At 41.0% G+C, this 27,826-nt stretch overlaps 1 protein-coding gene across 1 annotated transcript; it reads left to right on the forward strand.

The window, feature by feature from the left end:
• The first annotated feature begins 863 nt into the window (after positions 1 to 863).
• On the forward strand, positions 864 to 25,723 carry TM7SF3 (transmembrane 7 superfamily member 3). Its single transcript, XM_084877243.1, has 12 exons — positions 864 to 1,203; positions 8,309 to 8,463; positions 11,510 to 11,660; positions 13,294 to 13,414; positions 13,941 to 14,112; positions 16,244 to 16,421; positions 17,746 to 17,832; positions 19,182 to 19,262; positions 19,918 to 20,070; positions 22,651 to 22,748; positions 23,574 to 23,736; positions 24,959 to 25,723. The coding sequence occupies exons 1-12, from the start codon at positions 1,110 to 1,112 to the stop codon at positions 25,219 to 25,221; spliced, it is 1,716 nt and encodes a 571-aa protein (XP_084733369.1). The 5' UTR covers positions 864 to 1,109; the 3' UTR covers positions 25,222 to 25,723.
• The last annotated feature ends 2,103 nt before the right edge of the window (positions 25,724 to 27,826 follow it).

Below are 27,826 nucleotides of genomic sequence, written 5' to 3' on the forward strand. Positions count from 1 at the left end.
ACCAGGTGATTCTCATCATGAGAGAAGGTTGGGAAACAGTCCTAGGGAATAGACAGTGCTACCAAGGTGTGAAAATTTAGATCAGGCAGACAGAGAACATACGGTGTTTGCTATAGATTTTTAGATTAGTAGCGGATTAAGTACATACGTATGTAATTTTCAAGATAGTTGCTCATTAAAATAGATAAATGAAAATTTTTAATGGCAGGAAAAGGAAATAACCTGTAAATCCAGTTCCACGCGCGAGCCACCTGTCACAGGGACGACTGCCCTTTTGACAGCAACACTCAGGTATGAGACCTGAGAAAGGAAGTTCAGAGGGCGGTCTTGAGTCTTCCAGGATATTTTGCTTAGAGAAAACGAAACTTTATTGTAAAACACGGTGCTCCTCATCAGCGCAGCAGCCACTGCAGAAGCAGCATGACCCGCTCATTTTTATACTGACATCGGCCTGGGCCATCTCCGGCGGGGGAGGGGGGGGGGAGGACGACGACGACGACGGAGGGCTGGGCAAGGGAGAGTTATTTTTGCATTTTGAGCACCAGATTCCTCCTTTTTATTTTCTTTTTGCAAAAAGACCGTTAAGGAGGCCAGGAACGTTAGGCCGCAGCCCAGTTGCTTGTACTGTAACGGTGGTTTCCGTAAATGGAAAAGATAAAAAAGGGAGAAGTGCAGGTTACACCACACAACTTCCTGGGGTCTCCCCTGGCCCTCGGGGGCGGAGATCCTGGGAACGCCGGCGGCTGCGAGGCCGCCTCGCGCCACTAGGGGGCGCGCCCTCCCTGGAAACCTCCCTCGCCGCCCCGCCCGGGGCCCCGGGGCGGTGACGTAAAGGGGCGGGGCCGGGACGAGCTGCCCGGCGGCGGCGGCGGCGGCGGGCGATCGCCTTCGGAGGGAACCTCTGGCGGCGGCGGCGGCGGCGGCGGCGGTGGGGAGTGCGGCCGAGGTCGCTGGCCAGCCCCGCGGCCCTGGCTGGTGTGCAGCACGAGCCCCTGGCGGGCGATGGCGCCGCGCGCGAGCGCCCCGGGGTAGCGAGGCCGAGGCCCCGGGGCCCCCCGCGCGCCGCTCGCCGGCATCGGCGCTGGCTCCGCCGCCGGGCCCGGGCGGCGATGGGGCTCCTGCGGCTGATGGCGCTGGCGGCGCTGGCGTCGCAGCCCGGCGTGGCTGGGGGCGCCGAGGCCGCGGGGAACTCCAGCGGCGCGGGTAAGGTCGGGCGCCTCCCTTCTTCTGCACCCCAGGGGCGTCCGCATTGCTTTGCAAGGTCGAGGTCCACCCCCCGGGTCCGTGCGCCCAGCGGCCGAGGCGGCGGGCTCAGAGCCGGCAGGAAGGGGTCAGGGTCCCTTCGTGCAGAAGGAAATGAATTAATTCCCTTTGCTAAGGGGGCGTCCTCACTCGGGCTGTGGACTTGGGGAGAGATGCATGACGCTCTCTGGTTCACACACATTCCTCGGGGAGCAGCCATGTTTGCGGGTTTAGTTTGACACTTGGCAGCACCTCCTGGCTCCCGAGTGGCGTGGCCGAGCTGGGGGGTTCGGGGGGTGGGAGGGGTGGGGCGGTGGGGAGGGGTGTCTGCTGTCAGGGGTGCAGAACCGAGCGGTTTTCCTATTGGCGAGCTCCACGGAGTTGGAGAGGAAAAGCGAACTCAGATCGGGCTTTTTAGATAGGAGGTCATGTGCAAGGCTGAATGGGTTTTATAAGTAATTCGTGGTCTGTTCACATAGACCCTGTGCACAGCGCTGACTGTGCCAGGCTGGTAATCACGTGCTTTCCCCGTGAGGCTGGACACATTCTTAGTTTTCTGTGGAGCGTCTAAGAGACTACTATAGACAGTTCTGAAACATAACATTTCCTGAATAATGTGATTGTGCGTCTAAATACTTCTCTTGTGCAGACTGGGTTCTAGAATCTTTGCCTAGGACTTGAGGCCAGAGCTGAAAAGGGCAAGTTGTATTTTTGCAGAAAAAAAAAATAGCCTTTTTTTTTTTTTTTTTAAATGGAGCAGTGACATTCACTGTAATGCAGACTGTGCCAGGTGCTTTTCATGGCAGTGTGTGTGTGTGTGTGTGTGTGTTAAAATACATTTTATTGGTTTCAGAGAGGAAGGAAGAGGGAGAGATAGGAACATCAATGAGGAGAGTCATTGATCAGCTGCCTCCTGCATGCCTCCTACTGGGGATCAAGCCGGCAACCCCAGCATATGCCCTTGACCGGAATTGAACCTGGAACCCTTCAGTCCACAGGTGGAGGCTCTATCCACTGAGCCAAATCGGCCAGGGCAGCGTGTTGTTTTTTGTTTTTAATCCTCAGCCGAGGATATTTTTCCATGGATTTTTAGAGACCCTGGAAGAGAGAGGGAAAGACAGAGAGAAATATCAATGTGAGAGAAATACATCTGTGGGTTCGAGCACCATGCCCTTGACTGGAATCAGACCCAGGACCCTTCAGTAGGCAGGCGGACGAGGCTCTATCCACTGAACCAAACCGGCTAGGGCATGGCAATATTTTTTAATCTTCATGACCCTGTAATCACAGTCCTCACTCGGCAGAGGAGGGAGCTGAGGCCCCGATGAGTGATGATGCCCACCACACAAGCATACAGCTCTAGGGCCACAGGCAGCGTCTGAGCCCAAGTATGTCTTGCGGCAAATTTCCTGGTCCTTCCACTTCAACACAGCTGCCCCGAAGAAGAGTATTTTACTCAGTTGGGTGCTTTGCACTTAGTTCTGCCAGGAATTCTCATTTCTCAGAATAGCTTTCTGACACAGGTGGAGGAGATGCTGCTCCGTTTCAACAGGTGAAGCATTTGAGAGACTGAGTTTGCAGTTGACCAGGGAGGGCCGCGACCCAGAACTAGTTTCATTTCTAGTTCTGTGCCTTAGTATCTAATAACATCTAGACCTTTCTACACAGAAGCTGAGAAACCTGAGTAATCGAGAAATGACTGTTCTTCAGGAGGAGTCATCTCTTGACTCCTCCGTGATGTCAGCGCTGGTATTTCCTCTGCCGTGAGACTCTGCCTTGCAGTAGCACTGTTGTTCCGTGCGGTAGGACAACATGTGGGAACTTAACTGCTGGGTGATAATAAAAGCTGATGTGCCCAAGCCGGTTCTGTTCATGGATACAGCCTCTGCCGATGGACTGAAGGGTCCCGGGTTCGATTCTGGTCAAGGGCATGTACTAAGTAAGGTTGCAGCCTCAATCCCTGGGAGGCAGTCAATCAAGGTGTCTCTCTTACATTGGTGTTTCTCTCTGTCTCTCCCCCTCCCTTCCATGCTCTCTAAAATTCAATGGAAAAAATATCCTCCAGGGCCGGTTTGGCTCAGTGGATAGAGAGTCAACCTGTGGACTGGGGGTCTCGGGTTCAGTTCCGGTCAAGGGCACATGCCCAGGTTGCGGGCTTGATCGCCAGTGGGGAGCGCACAGGAGGCAGCCAATCAATGATTCTCTCATCATTGATATTTCTCTCTCTCTCTCTCTCCCTCCCTCTTCCTTCCTCTCTGAAATCAATAAAAAATGTTTAAAAAATATCTATGGGTGAAGATTAACAAAACTAAAACAAGCTGATGTTCTCCACATCTGTCAGATAGAAACTTACAAAGACTTAGTTAAGACTTGCAGTCTCCTCGTTTGTTTCTATTTGAGGACTCGGCTAACTCGACAACCTGAAGGAATTAAGCAACTGCTCTAACTTAAGAGGACTTCCCCATCTTTCCCAGGAAAAGCTAGCTTGCACCACAGGAGTAGTGGCTCGAAAGCCAAATAAACCTTTGAAGGTGGCAGATAAAGTTTCCAGAATGAGCGAGGTGCTTTTAGACAGTGTTTAAACACGTTTACACAGTGTTCCCTTGTTTTGAAGTTCCAGTTCTCTGCTGCCTTTAATGTCCGTTGTTATTGTTTGTTTCATGTCCATTCACTCACATAGAATCACATAGCGATTGGAGGTGAGCACAATGTCATTTGAACTTCCTAATATTTGTGCTAATGATAATGCTGCAAGTAAGGCAGCAGGCCATTTTTGTAGTTCAGTTGCAAGTGGTCTCTTTTCTCTTGAAAGCATGTGAAAGGCGCCCTGGCTGGTGTGGCTCAGTTGGTTAAGCATATCCCAGGCATCGAGAAGTTGCAGGGTTGTAGGCTCAATCCCCAGTAGGGTGCATGCAGGAGGCAACCGATCCATGTTCCTCTCTCTCCCTTCCTCTCTTTCTAAATATGTCAGTAAAAACATATTTTTTTTTTAAAAGAAGTGTGTGAAGAGTAGTATTTTGTGTTTCCTTTTAGTGCTAATGAAAATTCATAAGATATAAATGAGAAATTGGGCCCAGCCGGCAGGGCTCAGTGGTTGAGTTTTGACTATGAACTAGGAGGCCACCGTTCAATTCCCTGGGTTGTGGGCTTAATCCCCAGTGTGGGGCATGCAGAAGGGAGCCCATCAATGATTCTTTCTCATCATTGATGTTTCTATCTCCTTCTCTCTTCCTCTCTAAAATCAATAAATATATTTTTAAAAAAAATAAGTGAGAAATTGGGAGGGGCTGTTGCACATTGACCAGTTCAAGTAGCTAAATTAACTGCTTTTGTTTTTAATATTTAAATATATATTTTATTGATTTTTTACAGAGAGGAAGAGAGAGGGAACATCGGTGAGAGAGAATCATCGATCAGCTGCCTCCTGCACACCCCCCACCAGGGATATGCCCGCAACCAAGGCACATGCCCTTGACCAGAATCTAACCCGGGACCCTTCAGTCCGCAGGCCGATGCTCTATCCACTGAGCCAAACCGTTTTTGGCTTGTTTTTAATATTTAATCTGAAGAGAATTATAAAGACAGCTTTCACAAATCTCTCCAGGAATTTGGTTGTTGTATGCAAGCACAAACAATGCTTTCATTTTAGTAAAATAGAGGTCAATTTTAGTAAAATAGTAAAGGACGAGTTGAACAATTTTAAGTTTGCAAGTTTAGGATTGATTGGGTAGCTCTTGGTTAAATAGAATTCTTGGAAAGAAAAAGTGACTGAGGAGTATGAAAAAAAGAAAAGAGACCCCTGTTACGGGTCAGATGGCAAAAAAAAAAAAAAGTATATATATATATATTTTTGGCAGAAAAAACAGAGGCACTTCTTTTTAGAGGAGCGCTCCAGCATAAGTGCTCTGTCTCCATGTTGGCTGTGTGCTCTGTAATATCATTTGATGTACTGTTTCCCTCCCACGCCCAAAGTCATAAGATCTAATGATGCCTCGTAAAATGTTTCTCACGAATCCCTTTCCAGATGGCTCCGAGGTGAATTAAGTTTCTGTTAACCTCTTCGGGACATATTTTGGTTAGACGCCTTTCTTTGCCATGGGTGCTTTTGTGAGTAGAAGCTAAATGCAGATCTTGCTAGACTGTACTATTCACGTTCTCTTGGTTTTCAGTATTTTTCCTCCTCGCTTTAAGGAAGTCTCCTTCTCTCCTTGATGTATGTGACGGGTGTGCCAAGCACTTATACCTGTTAGTCCTCTTCTTCCCACTCACTTATTTGTAGGGCCACACCGAATGCCTGACTTAAAAAAAAAAATAAGCAAGAGGAGCCTCTGAAACACTGGAAAAAGCTCACGGAAGTTCATCACGACACTTTGTCATTGTTTGTTTCACACCCATTAACTTACATAGAATCACATAGCAATTTGTTGTGTAGTATTGGACTGTTTACAGACATTTCCCCGTTTATTTGATAATTTCAGCAGCCAAGTGATTTATGTAGCACAGTTTCCTCCATGCTACCGTGAGGGAACTGAGGCCCCGAAGAAAGAGATTACTTCCCTGAGGTTACAGACGGGAACTGTCATTTACTAAACAGTTACTATGTGCCAACGAGGTGACCGGTACGGTACTGGGCTTTGGAATGTCAAACGTGACAAAGCCCTGTAGAGCCAGGAGTCACACCATAGCTGATTTTGTTCACATGCAATCTTCTGTAAAAATTGTGAAATGGCTGTCCGACTGCAGGGGTAACGCATCCCAAAGGATTTTCACACAGACGTTAGGTTAAAGATAAGGAGGAAGAGGAAAAATATACTTATCCTTCCCTAACTCATCAGACGTTGAGTTAGGAGTTCTCAAACCTGGCTGACCATTAGAAGTCAGCTGGGAAACTTTGTTTAAAAAGGCAGATTGGTGAAGAGTCAACTAGAAATTGAAATTTAAAAGAAAAAGTATATTAACAATAGTATCAAGAAACATTATTTAGGGGACAATTATAATGGGATATGGGAAGACCACTACGGAGAAAACTATACAACAATCTTTTTTTTTTTTTTTTTAAAGTATGTTTTTATTGATTTTAGGGAGAGAGGAAGGGAGAGGGATAGAGATATAGAAACATCATCCATGAGAGAAGAAATGTCCATTGGCTGCCTCCTGCATGGCCACTACTGGGGATGGAGCCTGCAACCTGATCATGTGCCCTCACCGGGAATCCTTATGGTGCCCCTGTTTTATAAATTTCAGATGAAGAGTTGAGATAGACCTGTGTTCTGAGTGCCATTAAGGTTTCTTTCTGAAAAGAATACCTCACTATACTGTAGAATTTTATAAACAATAAAATGTGTAAAGAAGTCCTAACTGGTTTGGCTCAGTGAATAGAGTGTCAGCCTGCGGATTGAAAGGTCTCGGGTTCGATTCCGGTCAAGGGCATGTACGTTGGTTACGGGCACATCCCCAGTAGGAGGTGTGCAGGAGGCAGCTGATGGATGTTTCTCTCTCTTTCATCGATGTTTCTAACTCTCTCTCTCTCTCCCTTCCTCTCTGTAAAAAAATCAATAAAATATATTTAAAAAATGTGTAAAGAAAAGAGAAATCACCTAAAATATATTCCCAGGGATACCTGTGTTTAATGTCCCTACTTATTTATTCAGGTTATGCATTTTAATTTTCTTGGTTCTATCTTTCCTTACTCTCTTTGAAAGCAATGGACATTTCAGTTCTCCAAGTATTTCTTGTGATTTATCTTCACCCTGGTTTACCTGTTTAGTGGATTATTTGATAATTTACTTGGACAAAGAAAGAACTGGTGTGCAGCTAGGAGAAAGATACACAGAAAGCCATGGGTAGAGTGAGTGAGTTAATAAACATAACCAGAAATGGATGGGAAAGGTCTAGATGAGGTGTTGGAAAACTGTTGTTACAACTTGTCTTTTATGTGGACTCTGAACTTGGTCCTTAAATAAAAAGCTCACTTTCCCAGACTACCCGTGGCTCATTACTATAGATGAAGTAAGTATCTGAGATGGGTGTTCAATCGATATATATATATTTTTAAAATATATTTTATTGATTTTTCACAGAGAGGAAGAGAGAGGGATAGAGAGTCAGAAACATCGATGAGAGAGAATCTTTAATCAGCTGCCTCTTGCACATCCCCTACTGGGGATGTGCCCGCAACCAAGGTATAATACATGCCCTTGACCGGAATCGAACCTGGGACCTTTCAGTCCACAGGCCGATGTTCTATCCACTGAGCCAAACTGGTTTCGGCTCAATCGACATTTTTGCCAGTATTGATGGCACCTTCTTTTGCAAGCTAGGTAAATATAGTCCTGTCAGACAGATGAAGAAAATGAGGTTTAAGAGAACTGAGACTCTTGCCTAAGTTCACAAATCTAGTACACGGTGGGATAAAATTGTAGCCGCCTCATGTCTCCAGGGTGACTTCAGAATTCTTAGTTCCTACTGTTCTTTAAATCAGTGCATTCACAGTTGTCAGTAGCTCCTTAGGGTTGTTAATTCTTAAATTCAGGGGCTCTGTTCAGAATAGAATTGTTATGGTTGCTATCAGGTGGGGAGTTTTTCTGGGTTCTGGGCACCTTGAGCATTCTCAGCCACTTTAAGAATTTTTCTCATCTTTGGAAATACCTTTTCCCCACTTTAGTTCTTAGTTCTGCCACTCACGAGACAAGTCACTTGTATTTAAAAAATATATATATATATTTTATTGATTTTTTTACAGAGAGGAAGGGAGAGGGATAGAGAGCTAGAAAGATTGATGAGAGAGAAACATCGATCAGCTGCCTTGTACATGTATATGCCCTTGACCAGAATCGAACCTGGGACCTTTTAGTCCGCAGACCGATGCTCTATGCACTGAGCCAAACCTGTTTTAGCTGCTTCACCTCTTTAAGCTTAATTGTTCTCATCAGTGAGCTAGGGGCAGTAATAAAATTTATCAACCAGTTTTCTTTCTGAGGATTAATCTCTGTGTTTATATTTGTGATTTCTACAAACTGATATTAGAGGTTCATATATTACAAATGAAACGTTTCTCTTGTTGTAGGTCTTATTGAATTTTCTGTGGGGAAATTCAGATACTTCAAGCTCAACAGACCCTTTCCAGAGGAAGCTGTTTTGCGTAATATTTCCAGCAATGCGACTTTTCTTATTTTCCAAATACACTCACAGTATCTGAATACAACCGTTTCTTTTTCTAAGGTAAGTACAAAGGATTATTTCTGTAAAAACTGTTTCTGCAGTTTGTGTTCTTCTATTTAGCAAAAGCATTAGAATTATTGGATGCTTCTTTACGTTTAGCTTTGTCTTAAAATTAAAAAAAAAAAAATTAAAGTTGGTTTCAGTAAAATTAGTGGCTTAGACCAGCTAAGAGGTGAATATCTCAGGCCTTTCTTGAATGTGGTGACCTCTGACTTAATGAGGAGGTGATAAGGTGTTGAGTCTGAGGGAAGGGTGAGCTATGCCATTGTTTCCTGTCTGAATGTAGTTAAAGCTTTCCCCATGATTTCCCACTTTCCCCCCCTTTCCTCTCCTGATCCTTAATGACTTTTTCCTGTGAATACATTTTAATGGGTTTCTATTTTTATTTAGCCATTTAGTGTGGTGTTAAAATTGACTAAGATCTATCCTATATAATAAAAGGCTAATATGCAAATCAATCGAATGGCAGAACAACCAGTTGCTATGATGCACACTGACCACCTGGGGCAGACATTCAATGCCGGAGCTGCCCCCTGGTGGTCAGTGTGCTCCCCCAGGGGGAGCACCGCTCAGTCAGAAGCCAGACTCACAGGGATGGTGGGAGCCTCGCCCGCCTCTGTAGCAGCACTAAAGATGTCTGACTGATTGCTTAGGCCTGCTCCCCGTGGGCTCCCAGACTATGAGAGGGTGCAAGCTGGGCTGAGGGACTCCCCCACCTCCTGAGTGCACGAATTTCATGCATCAGGCCTCTAGTTTAATAAGATCCTATAGGATCAACTTTATTCTTTGATGCCTCTTGGAAACAAAAGTATCCTAATACTGAGTTCATCCTCTAACAGCACCTCTAACAGCATTCAGAACTCTTGCAGAAATCATCACTAACCCCTTAACCTCAGCTTCGGCTTTGGGAAGTTTTTCAAATGCCCTGGCTCAGCCTAAGCTATTAAGGACCTGCCATATTGATAACCTTTTGCAAATCTATTTCTATTTAGCCTATATGACTCTTCAGACACATTCCACTATGTATGTTGTGTTTTTGTTTTAAGCCTATATTCTAATATCCTAGATTTTGTTAAACAAAGTTCTTTTAGTCCGATTCATACATGTTTTATAGGCATTGGTTATATAATCTCTCAAACTAAGCATTTTATATATTTTTACTCTGATATCCTGCTTCTGTCATGAAGGTTTTGAAGTTACATGCCTGTGTGTGATAATTTAATCAACTAGAAATGAAAGAGTCTGATCATGGAAAACAAGAAGGAATAAATAGTTAATTGCAAGAGATGACAGAGCCTGTGACCCATTTATGCTGACTTTGCTTTAATTCATGGCAGCCAGAGCAAAAATCAAATCATGTTAAATTTCCTAACTTCCTTAGAAGGAAGAACATGCTATCGATAGTTACTCAGAAGAAGCTACGTTTTTTTCTGGCACTATATTCAAAAGGAATCTCCCTACTCAGGCCCTGATAGGAGACATAGTAAAATGGCACATGCATAATTTCCTTCTTAATAACATCGCAACACAGACAACATTTGAAAAAAGGGAAAGGGCAGGGAAAAAGGCATTTATATTTATTTCATGCCTACTGTGTGCTAGGCTGGTAGTCTTAGCTCCTGGGGTCGTAGACTTTAAATCTGATGAAATTTATGGACTCTCTATCTGGCAGAATGTATAGGTACACATGTGTGATTTCATGGGCACCTCCGAAACTCTCCGGTCCTCAGGGGCTCCTAGTTAGGAACCCCTGTGCCTGGTTTTCCATATAATTAATTTAATTCTCACAACAGCTCAACCAAGTAGTTACAGCGCTTGTTTTTACCCCTGAGGAAACGGAAGTGGCCTGGATGAACAACATATGCCAGTCACAGCCCTCCAACTCGGTTTCCTGCAGGAAGGATCTTTGTTATCTTTAATTATAACAATCTTCCTCACTGTGCTGCTTTTAGTTCACTCTGTCTGTGCCACTGGGAGGCTAACAGACTGCATGTAGCTCTGGGAGTGAGCAGTCTGTGGGGAGAGAATTGTTTCTGTGTCCTCTGCCCTTCCTGATGAAGTGTTGCACGTAAGATTGTTAGGCTCATCATGGCAGCTGGTTCTTTAAAACTGTCAACTATCGTTTGTCAGTTAGTATTTATTTGGGTCATTCTCCCTTTTGATTGACAAATTGAAGCCCACCTATCACTTATGGAAAAATCAACCTGCAAGTCAGTCTGCAGTTACGGGAAACCTGTCCAGGATACTTCACATATGCCAATCACAGTCCTCCCACTCAGTTTCAGCCAGCTTACCTTACCCTGCAAAAAGGACCTGCTGGTATCCTGAGAACTTTCCGACCTCCTAGCCCCTTGGTCGGCAAACTGCGGCTCGCGAGCCACATGCGGCTCTTTGACCCCTTGAGTGTGGCTCTTCCACAAAATACCACGGCCTGGGCAAGTCTATTTTGAAGAAGTGGCCGTTAGAAGAAGTATACGTTTAAAAAACTTGGCTCTTAAAAGAAATCTCAATTGTTGTACTGTTGATATTTGGCTCTGTTGACCAATGAGTTTGCCGACCACTGTCCTGGCCCATCCTGCCCTGTTTCTGCATGGCCGTTTCTAGTGCTCTCTAGAGCTCGCCCTCTCCCCAGATCCCTCAGAAACAATATTCCACAGCATGTGAGGCATTGCACTCCCCCAGTCGATGGTTGTTTCCCCCTGAATAAAGGATATCAAACTTGGGATGAAGTTATTTTAGTTTCATCATGCGTCAGTAGTGTTAGTACCTGACCTAGTACATCTTAATTTGGGGGATAGAAAGGCTTGGGAATTTTATTGCCTCTGATCAAAGATCACGTATTTTAAATAGTTCTGCCATGTGCATGTGTGGGCAAATGCACATAAAGGTGACAAGAGCTCTTTAATTTTCTAAGGAAGGTCTGTTTTTATTCTTTCTGTTTTGGGGAGATTTGGAATAGGACATGCATAGTAAGTAGACCATCTCTGGAATTTTAATATTTTGCTCAACTCCCTGTTCATGAGAACTCTTTTGTTCCTTATTGCAGACGCTCCTTCCCAGCACCTCGGGGTCAGGCACCGACAAAGGACTGGTTTTCATTCTTAGACCGGAGCAAAGCATGTGCTTTTGGTATTTGGAGACTTTAGAAGCTGAGCCTGTCCAAAATTTGGCCATTCCACTCTCCTACTCAGAAAGAGGTGGTGACCTTTCTGTCTTCAACTTCTGTCTAGCATATGGGACTTGTTCCTGAACATTTAGGGAAAACTGTAATCTTATTAAAAGTGTTTATTGTAAGTACAGTATATTTAATCAGAAAGGTTTTAATGGTAAGGGAGCCAGAGAATTGTCAAGATATTGAAAGTCTAGGTAGGAACTAGGAGAATACATTTAAGGAGCCGTTGGAAAAGTAGTAACAAAAGGGCAAGACACACTCCTTAGCACTTCAGTGGGTTATTCTAGGCAGAGGAGGGGACTTTAAAAAAATGGAATGTTAGAAGAATGGCATATGGTGGGTGTGGCTGGAGGCAGAGTGGGAGGGCCTTGCATATAATTTGAGGTTCACATTCTATTCTGAGATCCGGGGAAGCATAGTGAGTGTTTATAAGCAGAGGAATGATGTGATGCACTTCATCTCTTAGAAAGTTAACTCTAGAAGCAGTGTGGGAAGTGGGTTGGAGAGATCCGCTGCAGCACTAAGGATGTCCACTCCCCTATGGCCTAAGCCTGTGGTTGGCAAACTGTGGCTCTCGAGCCACATGCAGCTCTTTGGCCCCTTGAGTGTGGCTCTTCCACAAAACACCATGGCCTGGGCAAGTCTATTTTGAAGAAGTAGCATTAGAAGAAGTTTAAAAAATTTGGCTCAACTTTTGTTGAGTACTATTGATATTTGGCTCTGTTGACTAATGAATTTGTCAACATCCCCCGAGGGCTCCTGGACTGCAAGAGGGTGCAGGCCGGGCTGAGGGACTCCCCTGAGTGCAGGAATTTCATGCACCGGGCCTCTAGTTATTAATAAAATGGAATGCCACAAATTTGTGTTTAATTAAATATTTAAATACTATTCTGATACATGGTCTTGGGGGTCTTTTGAGGTCTTTTACTCTCTCTCTCTCTATATATATATATATATATATATATACACACACACACACACACAAAGACTCTTGCAAAATTGATATGACACTGTCTTTCTCCCTATTCCTCATGGAGTTCCTTTTCTCTTTGGCCGTGTTTTTTCCCCTCCATCCCTGGGTTCTTATGTTCTTGTTGTAGGTTCATAGTCCCCCAAATCTAACAAAGACCTCTTTCCCTAGGAAATGAACATTTTCAACATACAATTTCAGGGTGTTCATGGAGCCCCTAAACTCCATTCTTGGATTTCAGCTTAAGATCTCTTTTTTCTTCTGACCATTTCAACTCTAGAGCAGAGTTTGACAAACTACAGACTGAGCCAGATCTAACTCGCTTCCCATTTTGTACGTGAAGTCGTATTGGAATGCAGCCATGTTGATTCACTTAGGAGTTGTCTAAGTCTGCTCTCCTGTCATGAGGGCAGGGTTGCGTAATTGTCACAGAGACCATTCCGCCCTTGAAGCCCAAAATCGGCACTATCTGATCCTTTACAGAAGAGATTTCCTGACCCTTGTTCCAGGGCCCTTAACCTCAGTTAATTTTACCCTCTTAACCTCAGTTCATGAGGTGGTACAAAACTAGAAGCTCTGTATTTAGGTTATATATGGAAAGTTCTTGAAAGAGTAGAGTTTTGTTTTCTGAGTGTTATTTGAATATATACAAATTCTGTGTTGAGTGACTTCCTTATTTTTCATCCAGATCCTATTCCTGGAGGCTGTAATTTAGAGTTTGATTTAGATGTTGACCCCAACATTTACTTGGAGTATGATTTCTTTGAAACAACTATCAAATTTGCCCCAGCAAACCTAGGCTATGCAAGGTATGTCTGCCTCTTACAATTACTTGTAGAACACGCATGACAGGATTCAACGAACTCTCTCAAAAGCCATCATTCTCTTTAGCAAAATGGAATCCTTTAATTTTTTAATTAAAACCCTGCATTAGTTTCTAGTTTAACAATAAGGATAGCTAATGTTTGAGTAACATTTGAATGCTCTCTGTGTATCATCCGCAGTGCTGAGTGCCCTATGTTCTTTGTCATTTAATTCTAGCACTTTTATTAAGAAAGGGTAATTGTTCTTATTTTATGAAAAGATTCCCTAAGGGAGAGTAATGACTTGCCAATGTACAGCTAACAACTGGCAAAGCTAGCATTTGACTCTAGGCCTGACTGACATTAACGTCTGGTTACATAACCATACGGCCTGTCAGTGTGTTATTTTTCTTCAGAATGCCAAAACTGGGATCCTTGTCTCAGGAGCTTGAAATGTGAGCTTTTGGTTCCTTTTTATAGATGGGACTTCATCCACAAGAGATTGATGTTCGGTTTTGTTGGTTGACTTTAGAGGCGCAGATTCTCCGCCGTGTGACACCAAGACGGGGCAGGACTCCAGGTGGAGGTTGCAGTACGACGTCTATCAGTATTTTCTGCCCGAGAATGACCTCACTGAGGAGGGGTTGCTGAAGCATCTGCAGAGGATGGCCGAAGTGCCTCAGGTGATGGCCAGTGCTATGAAGGTAAATCTGATCCTTGTGCTTTGAGCGGCCAGATTGCTACACCTTTGTAAGAGCTGAGTAGCAGGGAAGCTACCAGGAGCTTATTTCTTTATTGTTCCCTTGGTCTTTCTGGGGTTTGGACTTTATTCTCTTATGTCTTTATTATCTTGGGAGTCTTTGCTAGTGATATCTCAAAGTAATGTTGTCCTTTAAAGAGATGCATGTAAATTACATTACTATATTTTGTTGCAGCCACACATATGACCTTGAGATGTAGATGGAAGCGGGGGGGGGGGGTGATTTTTATGTATTCCTATACCTATTAGATTAAAACTTTTGGCCAATACGAAGGTTATAGTGTTGTGAGAAACTGTTTAAGGATATACTCACTGGCATGAATATTTAAACCCAAACTTCAAATCTCTTACTTGGAGAAAAATTTTCTCTGAGCTGTTGCCAGAAGGTTGAGATTACCAGATTACATAGAAAGAGGTGATTGAAATAGGGCATACATGGTTAGTCTAGAGGCTCAGTCTGTTATAGAACAAGATCTCAATGTGTTACTCTGTCTCCTAGGATGTCATTGCCCCATGCCAAGAGAGAGCCTTATACGTACAAGAACACTTATTTGGCTTATTCACAAATTAGGAAGCTCTTTGGAAAAAGTTTTTTTCTTTGAAATAGGAAATTTTGAAGACCATGCTTATGTATTTATTTATTTGTTAATCCTCACTCAGTTGATTCTTAGAGAGAGTGGAAGGGATGGGGGGAGGTGAAGAGAGACAAAAAGAAAGGAAGAAACATCAATGTGAGAGAGACACATTGGTTGGTTGCCTCTCGCACATACCCAACCAGGGCTGGGGATCGAGTTTGCAACCGAGGTACATGCCCTTCACTGGAATCGAACCCAAGTTTGAGAAACACTGTTTTCGGATATGCATACTAAGTTATTTAGAAGTGAAATGTCATGATATCTGTACCTCACTTTAAAATGGTTCCACAGAAGAAAATAGAAGGATGAAGAGAAGGAGGAAGGGATAGATAAGCAAATGTGGTAAAATATTAACAGTGGTTAAATCTAATTGGTGCGATCTAGTTTATTAATTGTAGTGTTCTTTCCGTATTTCTGTAAAGAAGGTTTCATAATAAAAATGTGGGTGACTAGGAAGTACTTGTTGAACTTGACCAGATACTTTGCCCAGGAAACATATTTGTGAAGGCTAAGCAATATTTTTGAGCAGTGGAAGAGACTAAAATCTATTCCTGAAAACTCTAATTTTCTCACCAGTATTAATAAGAACATAGCTATATAGGTTTTTGTTTCTTCTGTGACATGTATTACCTATTTTAAAAACAACCTTTCAAAAGGAATTTTTGAAGTTAAGGAGTATTGCATAACACAACTACATGTAATGTCTTCTTATATCAGAGCCTGTTAAACAAAAATAAGTAGGTACTCTATGAGGTGTTAACAAACACTGCTAGCACTGTAACTAGGAGTAATAGCTAACTCTTGTTGAACATTCACTCTTATGCCATGCATTGTGCTAAGTATTGAAAAAAGAATAGTGAGCAAAATAATTATGGTTCCTGCCCTTAGGTTGTTTACAGTCTAGCAGATGAAAAAAAAATTTTTTTTTACTTTGTTCTAATTAATCTTTACATGTTACTTATATCTTATTTAGTTATTAACATTTAATACTATACAAAAACTTTAAAAACATGTTGTGTAAGAGCTTATATTAGTACATACAAATTGTGTATGATAATTTTTTAATAAAACTAAACAGGGTGTATTAAAAAAAAAAGAAATATGTTTTAATATTATAATTTGATATTACATGTAGGTGGATTATAACAGAATAGCCTTTAAAAAAAATCTAGCTGAAACCGGTTTGGCTCAGTGGTAGAGCGTCGGTCTGCAGACTGAAAGGTCCCAGGTTCAATTCCAGTCAAGGGCATGTACATTGGTTGCGGGCACATCCCCGGTTGGGGGTATGCAGGAGGCAGCTGGTCGATGTTTCTCTCTCATCGACGTTTCTAGCTCCCTTCCTCTCTGTAAAAAAAATCAATAAAATATATTAAAAAATAAAATAAAATAAAATAAATTAAAAAAATCTAAACACTAATCATGCATTATGTTTGGCTCCAGGTGGTTACTCTGACAGCTAATGATAAGACAAGTGTTTCCTTCTCCTCCCTCCGGGGGCAAGGCGTCATTTATAATGTCATTGTTTGGGACCCGGTTCTCAATACATCTGCGGCTTATGTTCCTGCTCACACATACGCCTGCAGCTTTGACGCAACGGAGGGTAATTGTTCTTCTCTTGGTGAGTGTATGGATTTAAACTTTGCGAACTCTTTTTTGACTTTGAAGATCTTTATCAACTAATATAGAACTTAAGAATATTGAAAATGCTTTTGTGTAGTATTTACTCATTCATTGTACTGATGCCTCTTAAGCCCCTACACTATTCCACTCTCTGCTCTCTGTTCCCAGCACTGGATGACAGCAGTGTGTGCATGTACTTAACATTTTATTTTGAAATAGTTTCATGGAAAAGATGAAAAAAATAGTAACAATGTCTGTATAATCTTCACCCAGATTCTTCAAATGCTGGTTAATATATTTTGCTTTTTATTCTATTTATAGCTCTATTTAGCATTCTTCTATTAAGAGCTTTCGGTCATCAACTGTGGATGAATTATAGTTCCTCCTTTAAAAGAGATAGCAGGCTAAATTCCTTCCCTTTATCAGTTTCCAACCACAGGTCTTAAAATAAGCAGAATGTGGCATTGTCTTTCATTTCATCTTTCATTTGGGTTCTCCATTCTCAGCAAAGCTGCTGTGTAGGTATATATTGTGCCCTACAAATTCTGGTCTTCTTTCTTGTATTTCTCATTTAAATGTAGGTCTTTGAGTATTTTTATCTGAGTCTTAAGTGTTTTGGTTGGTAGTGGTTTTTTGTTTTTTTTTTACATGAGTTTATATAGGTGTTTTGTATTTTGGTTTCAGTTTAGGAATTATTTTCTTCTGTTTACCTCAAAGGAGTCATGATGGTGATGAATTTTGAGCATATTTTTTTTCTTGTAGTTTATTTATTATACTATTTAAAGTGTTTTTATTGATTTCAGAGAGAGAAAGGGAGAGGGAGAGATAGAAACATCAATGATGAGAGAGAATCATCCATCGGCTGCTTCCTGCACACCCCCCTCCTGGGGATCAAGCACACAACCCAGGCATATGCCCTGACCGGGGATTGGAACCATAATCTCCTGGTTCATAGGTTGACACTCAACTGTTGAGCCACATCTTCCAGGCTGTAGTTTATTTTTGAAGAAACAGAATTATTTGTTTTAGGTACAATCTCTCCTCCTCCTTTCCCACTTCCTCCCTCCCTTTCCCCCAAGAATATGTTGCATACTTCTATCAGGAAGCATATACATATTTTTTATTTTTTGTTGTACCAGCAGCCATTGCCTACATACAATAATTCATTTAAGGGTGAGAAGGATATGTTTAAGACAAATTATACATGCATGGAATAAATTGTTATCAGTTGACTTTGCTTTTTTTCATGAAGCTTTGTTCTATTGATTAAATAAAAAGTATCAAATTGCATGTATTATTCACTAAATTTTCATTATTTTTAGGAAGAGTATCTACCAAAGTGTTTTTCACTCTGTTTGCCCTGCTTGGTCTCTTCATTTGTTTCTTCGGACATAGATTCTGGAAAACAGGTATGATGTAGTTGCTATTGCATGCCTCATGGTCTTTTTTCTTAAATGCTGTGGAGAATTTGTGACCTGTAAGGAGAGTAGGCAACTGTTTACCTCCACTGTCTTCATAAACTTGTGTTTGGGTGGTTTTAGTAAAGATTCTACCAAGTTGCTCTGCGTTTTTATTTTTTCTCTTTTTCCCATAATGGTGTTTACGACCTCCTCTTGTTAGTGGAATAAAATTTGATTTGTGCAGCAAACTTCTTCACTTGCTAAATTTGCTAGTTGGTTAAAGATAACTGGTTAGGAATCAGGATGTCAATGTAAAAAAATATATGTGTGGATTTCATTGTTGGTGGTCAACATGGTTTCATATAAGTCAGGCTGTAGGACTCCATATATAATTCATTAACAAGGAGTATAAATGGAGCATCAGGGGGAGAGATAATCTCATAAACCTCTTTAAACTTGCTTAAACAAATTGTTTGAAATAGCAGTTCCTTTTCCTCCATCACTATACCTTTTTTTCTTGATTGAGAAGAGATGATTGTGAAGAATATTTAATTCCACAAAATGTAGAATGATTCTGTAACAAAGAACTTAATTTCTAAGCTACATGTAAGGTCCCAAAGATATTACTAGGTATTTTAACGAATGAAGATAATGGTTGGATTGTCCATTCTAAAAAGGAAAGGATGAATTAAAAGGAGACATAAAAATCACATTTTGCTTTGGAATATTTTGTGTGGCTTTCTTTTTACCTTTTAAATTTTCTTTTAAGTTGAAATTTTGTATGCAATTTCAGATCAGACACAATGACAGAAGTCCTATTCTTTTTTTAAAAATACTTTTTATTGATTTTTCACAGAGAGGAAGAGAGAGGGATAGAGATTAGAAACATCGATGAGAGAGAATCATCGATCAGCTGCCTCTTGCACCCCCCCACACTGGGGATGTGCCCGAAACCAAAGTACATGCCCTTGCCCGGAATCAAACCCGGGACCTTTTAGTCCACAGGCTGACACTCTATCCACTGAGCCAAACCAGTCCCGGCAGAAGTCCTATTCTTATTTTAAGAAGGAAGTATATTAAAATGAGCTCTGAAATTAACAACTTATCAATTGAAATTGACCTAAATATAAGAAGGTATAACTTATGGTTAATATTTTAATATTATACCCATTTAATATTTAATCCCCATGAGTTCTACATTTCTCCTGCCTTGTAAGATAATTATTTCTCTCCTCCAAATACCCTACTGTGGAAGTATGAATTTGTACATTATATACTTAATTGCATTGTAAAAAGAATACCTAACCATAGCTTGTGTTTTGTTTTTTGTTTTTCCTTTCCTGATGGTTTGCTACTAGAATTATTCTTCATAGGCTTTATCTTCATGGGATTCTTCTTTTATATACTGATTACCAGACTGACACCCATTAAGTATGATGGTAAGTAAAAATAATATAGTTTAATTAGGTGTTCAAAAAGGAAGAAGATGCTGTGTTTACGCTTCACCTTTGCTTCTACAGTTTGTCCGGTATTGTGTATGATATCCTATTTTGTGTGTAAAATAATGTAAAACCTGTATTCTAAACGTCTTTTCTAAACTGCTTCTTCAGACCTTCTCTTCCAAGTTTTTGGTACTTGGTTAAATTACTTGGTATTTAGGGAAATGAAAGGTCCCTATGGATTATAAACCTGTGTTTCAGCTATGTGGTATGCTGAAATACGAGATTTACAATAGTGAAAATGTTAAGATTTTCTTCATCTTAAAGCAAACACAACCCTTCTGTCCTCGTCATATTTAACAGAATGCTTGTCATTCCATCTTCCTCAGCTCCAATGTATAAGTTGTGCCAAGTCATGCCTGTCACCAGTCCGGGAGGTTCAGCTCTCCAGCTAGGGTTCATGTCTCAGACTGGCCCCTCCTGAGAGGGAGCGCCCATGCTGGTCTCATGGTGCCATGGAAGAGCCCACCAACCTCTGTTGGTGCTTGACCAACAGGAAGGCTAAGGGCTGCCCTGGCAGTGGCCTATTGCAGCTAAAGCATGCAGCCAGAGAAGCCACCTCTGCTCACACAGTTCCTCTTCTGTCTTTGTGCAGTTCGTCTGGTCCTGACAGCCATCGCCGGAAGCCTTGGTGGGATTTTCTTGGTTGCTGCTTGGTGGCGATTTGGCATCCTCACGCTCTGCATGCTGTGTGTGGGACTAGTGCTGGGCTTCCTCGTCTCTTCAGTGAGTTTTTTCACTCCGTTAGGTAAGAGATGCGTAACTCAATGTTGCGTGTGTTCAGTTTATTGTTTGAAAGGTTTTATTTGGGCTCTCTAGGTACAAGAAGGGTATGGGATCTTCTACAGAGTTCTGGAAATTTGCGTTTGATGATGTGGCATTTTAGGGAGGGCCAGTATAAGTAAGAATTCCACTTTCCTCAAAGATACCTGTACTAGATAACTTATAGAAGGCCTTTAGAGATAGCTTTGTTCCTATTTGTGTGATAAGGTGTGTATCTAAGTATGTTTCTGTTAGAGTTAATGGAGGTAAAAGGCATTCTTAATATATAGCAAAACAGTGGGTTTTTGTTTTGTTTTTTAAACCCTGGAAATCTTTCTTCAGATGACTCTTAAGTAGAAGCCCAATATAGCCTGCAGGTAAATTTGGTGCTGCTTTGATGGCAGCTGATTTGGGGAACTTAGTGCTTTTTCTCAGTCTTCTCTTTTACCCCTAACCTCCACTATCACCCTTGACTAAACTTTGTGTTCCTAAGGTACCTAGTTGTAGTCATCTTAGGGCTGCATCACAGGGATGGTTGTGTGTGTGTGTGTGTGTGTTTACATTCAGTTTCGATCCATGTAAAAGATTTTGTTAACTTGTAAGTTAACTTTCTTTGCAGTTGTGCAATAACTTACATTTCCTGATTGTTGTCAAACATGGAAAAAGAGTATCTACATTTCAAGGTACTCTATTAGGCTATTTCTTTTCTATTTATTTATTTATTTATTTATTTATTTATTTATTTATTACCATTTTTAAAATTAAATTATTATCTGTGTACATATCTTACCATTGCCCCCCCCCACCCATTCATGCCCTCCCTCCCCAGAGTTTTGTGTCCATTGGTTGTACTTATATGCATACACACAGGCTATTTCTTTTTTATGTTAGTTTTTGTATTGTAATATCAGATTAAAGTTGATGGAAATAAGTATAGTTGTCTTTTGAGGCTATCAACTTTTGAGAATACAGGGTATAACAGAACGTACTTGGTGCTCTATAAAGATTTTTTTTTTTAAGACTAGAGAAAATTGACAACCTTTACTGACCATTAAGAGGCCCTTTTGTTTTAATTTTAGCAAACCTAAAGCCAGGTTCATTCCTATAATTCCCCCCTACCCCTTGCACGTAGCTTTTTTACTTTTTATTTTTCAATTAGTATTAATGGGAATGCAGATTGGTATAGCCATGATGGAAAACAGTATGGAGGTTCCTCAAAAAATTGAAAATAAAACTGCTTTATAACCCAGTGATTCCACTTCTGGGAATACATCAGAAGGAACTCAAAGCACTAATTCAAAAGAATATATGCATCCCTATGTTCATAGCAGTGTTATTTACAGTAGCCAAGATATGGAAGCAACCGAAATGCCCATCAATAGATAAAAAATCTGTGGTACTCTTATGAAATGGAATATTACTCAACCATAAAAAAAAAAAATCTTACCATTTGCTACAGCATGGGCAGACCTAAAGGTATTGTGTTGAGTGAATTAAGTCAGAGAATTACAAATACCGTATGATTTTACTTATATGAGGGATTTATAGAACTGCTACTCTTCCAGGATGCATGGGTCTCAAGATGTGGGGCCACTTCCAGGCGGACTGAGTGATGGTGCCACTGTCAGTATTAAGTAATTCTCAGCCCTAACTGGTTTGGTTCAGTAGATAGAGTGTTGGCCTGCAGACCAAAGGTCCTGGGTTCGATTCCGGTCAAGAGTGCACACCTAGATTGCAGGCTCCTCCCCCACCCAGGCCTTGGTCAGGGCACATGCAGGAAGCAGTCAATCCATGCATTTGTCTAACATCAGTATTTCTCTCTGTCTTTCCCTCTCTCTAAAAATATCAATGGAAAAATGTCCTTGGGTGACATAATTGTCAGGTTTAAATTCTCATGTTTATATTTATTTATAAATAGGAGTTCTAATATGTTCATCTTGGGTCACCCACAGTGTGCCACATTTTGGAACAATTTAATAGGAACAGATAAGTGGCTAGCTCCTATCTTTCCTGACAAATTAGGAGATCACATCTTCTAGTATGCAGTGGCTGGGCAGTACATGATTGATGGCAAAAATCTAAAGGGATTTTGTTTCAATTGGGTGGAAGTTCATATCGTTAGCTCTAAATCCCATTTCCTTATACTTTTTACTTTGCAGTACAAAATCATGGAATCATAAAAATGTAGAGCTAGAATGGATGGCTTGGAGTTTGGAGATGAAATGGTTCAGTCTTCTCATTTTATGGGTTAGGAAACTGAGGCCTAGCCTCACAGCCTGTGATGGAAAGACATGGATTAGTCAGGCCTCTAGTAAATCATCCTGGGAATAAATGCAGAGCATTTACCTGCTTGATTTTACTCCCACCCTTCTATTTGCTGGGACACAGCTTTCAAAGGTGATTGTATGGACAGCTAGCTGAAGAAGATGAGAACTGTTTCTAAGCGCCCACACATTTCCTGGTTGTTATACATTAAACTTTCTACGTATGTCCGTGTTCAGATGTTGAGAAAATGAAATTTAACGTAGTGAACATGTCTACTCTTTATTTCTTTTTGCTTTTTCAGGAAACCTAACAATATTTAGTAATGATGCTGTGTTCTGGGTGACCTTCTCTTGTATAGTTGTTCTCATTCCAGTAATATTCATTGGCTGCCAAAGAATAGTAAGTGTTTCATCAAACGTTAGATTTATTTATTATATTGTCCTGGGCCTTCAGTTGTTCACTTATTGCATCAGTTTGCATGTTTTATTCACAAGTACCATATGATTTCACTTATATGTGGACTCCAGTGAACAAAATAAACTTAACAAAGTGGAAAAATACTCATGGACATAGAAAACAGACTGACGGTTGTCAGAGGGGAGGGGGTTGGGGGCTGAGTGAGAAGGGTAAAGGGATTAAGCAAAGACTCATGGACACAGGCAACAATATGGTGATTGCCAGAGAGGAGTGGGTGTGTGGGGGGAGGTAGAAGAGAGTAAAGACGGGGGTAAATGGTGAGGGAAGGAGACTTGACTTGGGTGGTAAACACACAATATGATATATACAGATGATATATTGTAGAATTGTGTGCCTGAAACCTATATAATTTATCAACCAACGTCAGCCCAATAAATTCAATAAAAAATAAAAATTTAAAATACGCTTTTAACAGTGGGAGCAGAGAAGGTTAGACTCGCTGTAATGCAACAACCTGATAGATCATTAGCCTTCTCTGCAAAAGAGTGGTTCTTCGTTTAATTAAACTTTATTGCTGAAGTTCTTTCTCAGGGAAGATACCTTTTATATAAGGTAAACTGTGTTTTAAGAGCTCACTATGGGTGTCAAAGGTTGTCCTTAGTTTATAGGTAACCTTTATTCGGTTCTAAGACTTGGTCCTTTTCATGTGAGCAGAAGTGATTCCCTGTGTTTGAGGCCAGTAATAAGAGTTAGCAACTATTCTTGTTTTACCAGAGGTAAAGCCTGAAATGTCCCTCTCTTCCACAGCTGAACATCCTGACTTGTGGATTCATTGGCTCCTATTCGGTGGTCTTGGCCATTGACAGTTACATGTACACAAGCCTTTCTTACATCGCTTTGAATGTACTCAAGAGAGCACTCAGCCCTCACTTCCGCACAGCTTTCACAAATGTGCCTTTTCAAACTAATGGTAAGACCCTAAATCCAGGAATCGGAGTGGTAGTTAAGAATATTGACTCACCTGTGCTAACAGAAGCACCTGGTAACAGAATGGAAGAAGGTTAGCTGGAGGAAAGAAAGTTAAACTGGACACAAGGACGAAACAAACACCATTCAAATGCTGTTAATAACTTACGGTCATAGAAGCAAAGAATTTAAATTTGTTAGGTGGTTAAAGTTCATACTTCTAAAAACCTACAAAAAATGAACTTTGTTAAGAAATTTCTAAGTCAGGATTACTTAGGCTTACCTGGTCAATTCCTAGATGTGAAGAAAATGCTGAGAATAAAAATGGGTTGGGTTGGGATGAGGGATGAGAATGGCAACCTGTTTTTTTTTTAGGTTATTCCGTTTCCCTCTTTTAAAAAAGCATGCAATTTGCAAATAGAAAGTGAAATTGGTTTTTAGTCAGTAAGTATATTATTTCCTTAGTTGTAGGATTTCTACCCATTACAGATTTTCCATTTATTTTTTGAAGGAAAAAAGACCATTAAATTAAATGGTCACAAAGATTGTAAGATATGTTGGTTTCAGAAATGTTAAAACATGGTGGATGGAAAAGTATGTCTTAGAACTAAAGGTATATAAGCACAAATATTTCCTTCTATTGTCCTGAGCCTGCCCCCTCATTGGATAAGAGGTTGATGGTAGAGACCTTAAAATCCACACGTCTTGGAAGTTTTAGGTACCAGACACTATTTTGCCAAAGCCTTTTACTAGTACAACTTGTTGCATCTCTTCATGCATTTCTACTTGCCCTTTGTGTGAGTGGATGACGAAGGGGGAAGAGAGAGAGCAAGCATGGTGGCGTGCAGTGTTCCAGGATGTACATTTGTGAGGTTTACCTAGAATGCTGCCTTCTTCCCCCTCCCCTTTGTGGAAGACACAACAAACTACTGTGCCTGTGGGCACTGGTCATAAGCTATTGGAATGTGATGGACCCAAACTACTGGTTCCTTTATAAGCTGTCTGGACTTTGATAAGACTGTAATAGAAAATTCCCATTTTCAAATATAAGATTATAGTCTCTTCACTCATTCCTTGGTTTGTAAGTAAGGAAATAACATACGTTTGGACAAACTCACCACAAAGACTAATATTACTAAGAAAAGATGACATAGATATAGGCTATGAAAGGTTAGATCTGCTTGGGTTTGCAATATAAGTTCCAACAGTGCTCTCCTGTTTTTTAGACTTTATCATCCTGGCGGTATGGGGCATGCTGGCCGTCAGTGGAATTACGTTGCAGATTCGGAGAGAAAGGGGGCGACCGTGTTTCCCTCCCCACCCGTACAAGTTATGGAAACGAGAGAGGGAACGCAGAGTGACCAACATTCTGGATCCCAGCTACCACATCCCTCCATTGAGAGAGAGGCTCTATGGCCGATTAACCCAGATCCGAGAGCTCTTCCAGAAGGAGCAGCCGGCCGGAGAGAGAACACCCCTGCTGCTGTAGATGCCAACGGCCTTGGTCAGTGTGGTCCTGAAGGACACAGGCACTGCCTCGGTGTTGGTGTCTGTGCCCAGCGTGCTTCAGCAGTCTCCAGTGCAAGTCTAGTAAGAAAACAGGCTTGTGTATCTATGTGCGATGTCCTTACCGATGTATGGCAAGGATGTGCCAAGGAGATTATAATTCTAAGTCAGTGTTTCCCAAAGTGTGGTATGCGTACCCCCAGGGGTACGGGAAGAGTTTGGTGGGGATATGCACTGCACCGTGCTTAGCTGCACCTAATTCTACGTTCTCATAAGTACGAGGGGTACTCAGCATTACAAAAAGTATAGAAGGGGTACACATATGTCAAAAGTTTGGGAAACACTGTTCTAAGTGATGAAAAAGATGACCAAAAAATTGGTGATAGGGAAGCTTTTCCTTATTCCAAAATACTTGAAATTACCTCTTTGTTTACATGATCGATTTATTCCATTAAAGAGATATACACACATAAACACAAATTTAATTTCAATATTATGTAAAGCCCTGGTGTTTTCTTTTCACAAGTCTTTGAAAATTTCTGATTTTTCACAAGTCTCTGAAAATTCCTGATTATCATGTAAAGCCCTGGTGTTTTCTTTTCACAAGTCCTTGAAAATTTCTCACACTTTAATCCATCTAAACCTGGGGGGGACTGGGAGGCTGGGGCACAGCGGGTGGTTTAAATGTTAGAGTGATTTTCCCCCCCCTATTGTTTAGATTTAGGGATTTAATACTGGATCTTTGAACTTCTGAGTACAAAAGAAGGAGAACTAATTTAAAAACAGTCTGATTACTTAATTGCATCTTTCATAGTATCATATAGTAACAAAAAGTGTCATTCTTTTGCTTATTTTTGTGATAAAAAACACATTTACCATATCATTTTAAATGTATAGTTTAGTCGATACCGTTGTTTTGTGTTTAAAATGGTAATATAAGTAGCTAAGTTATTTCAATTTGAAAACAGATCAAATTTATATAGATAACAGAACTCTTATATGATTAATTTATATTCCAAATAATGGTCTATTTTTTTTTTCTGGCCCTTTAAAAATAGCTAATCTCTAATTTAAACTATATTGTGACATTTTTGTTTCGTTCATCTTTACCTGCATTTTGTAGTTCTGCTAAATTAATTAGCATTGATGTAAAAATACAATTTAAAAAAATCTCTATATGAAGCCCTTTGTACATCTGTGTTTTAAAGTGATGAGGAAGTCAAAGCACTCAGTGTTTAATGGATCTACTTTTGAAATAGAGGCTTGGCATTTCTAAGGAAAGTCCCTTCAGGTTTAACCATTCCCCCCCCCCCCGCGCCTCCATTATGAGAATGTAACCTGGGTGCCCTGGGCTGCATACCTGTGCCTCATGGCCTTTTCTCTTAATTGCCAGAGCCTCTGCCACTGGCTCTGCCTGGGACTCTTGACATGCCTGAGTGACAGGGTGGTTGTGTGCATATTTGTGAGTTAGCCACCATTTGAAATGATGCTGCTTTAAAGAGATTTTTCAAAGCACAATTGATTTTTGAAATTTCAGATAGCTGGAAAATTTTCAACTTTTACTTTTGAAAGTATCTTGGAAATGATTTATTCTGAAATCCACACTATTTATATAAATGCAGTAACACTTAAACTGGAATTTTTTTTTTATAATTCACCGTAGTGATTCTGACTTCTGCTAAATTAATTAGCATTGGTATATTCTCTGAAATGTTTTTGAGTTATTTTCTATACCAGTGTTTGGCAGACCGCGGCTCACGAGCCACATGTGGCTCTTTGGCCCCTTGAGTGTTCTAACGCCACTTCTTCAAAATAGACTTGCCCAGGCTGAAAACCGACTTCCGGGCCATAAAGTTTTAATCGCACTCTATGTGTGGTGTTTTGTGGAAGAGCCACACTCAAGGGGCCAAAGAGCTGCAGTGGCTTGTAAGCCGCAGTTTGCTGACCAGTGTTCTATACCGTCAAAACGCACTGCCAGTGAAGATTGTAAAGACACCACAGACTTTTTTGGAGGGGGATGCAAATTGTTAAAATTTGTTAATTTGTAATAAAAAGCTCGTTTGTACAATTTTTTAATAATAAATTCCTATTTTGAAAAATTGCTTGTTTCATTATTTATTTTTTTAAAAATATATTTTATTGATTTTTTACAGAGAGGGAGATAGAGAGCTAGAAACATCGATGAGAGAGTAACATCGACCAGCTACCTCTTGCACACCCCCTATCGGGGATGTGCCCGCAACCAAGGTACATGCCCTTGACCAGAATCGAACCTGGGACCCTTCAGTCCGCAGACCGACGCTCTACCACTGAGCCACACCGGTTTCGGCTAAGTTTCATTATTATAAAATGTTTTTGCCAACTATCTTTTGTACCATAGTAACAAGATATAGGAAAGTTTCATAACTATAAAAACAACTAATTAAAAAATTATTTAAAGAATCGGTTTAAGCACAAATGAAATAAGAAATGAAGGAAATCTGGGGCAAGCTAATGTCTTTAGTGGATGTTCATTAGAAATTGAGGTATGTCAAACTGAAGGAAAGTAATAATATTGGAAAAGTATACTGTCCTTTAATGTTTTGTTT

Source organism: Pipistrellus hanaki (assembly GCF_964339955.1).
Source record: "Pipistrellus hanaki genome assembly, chromosome: 3".
Taxonomy (NCBI): Eukaryota; Metazoa; Chordata; class Mammalia; order Chiroptera; family Vespertilionidae; genus Pipistrellus; species Pipistrellus hanaki.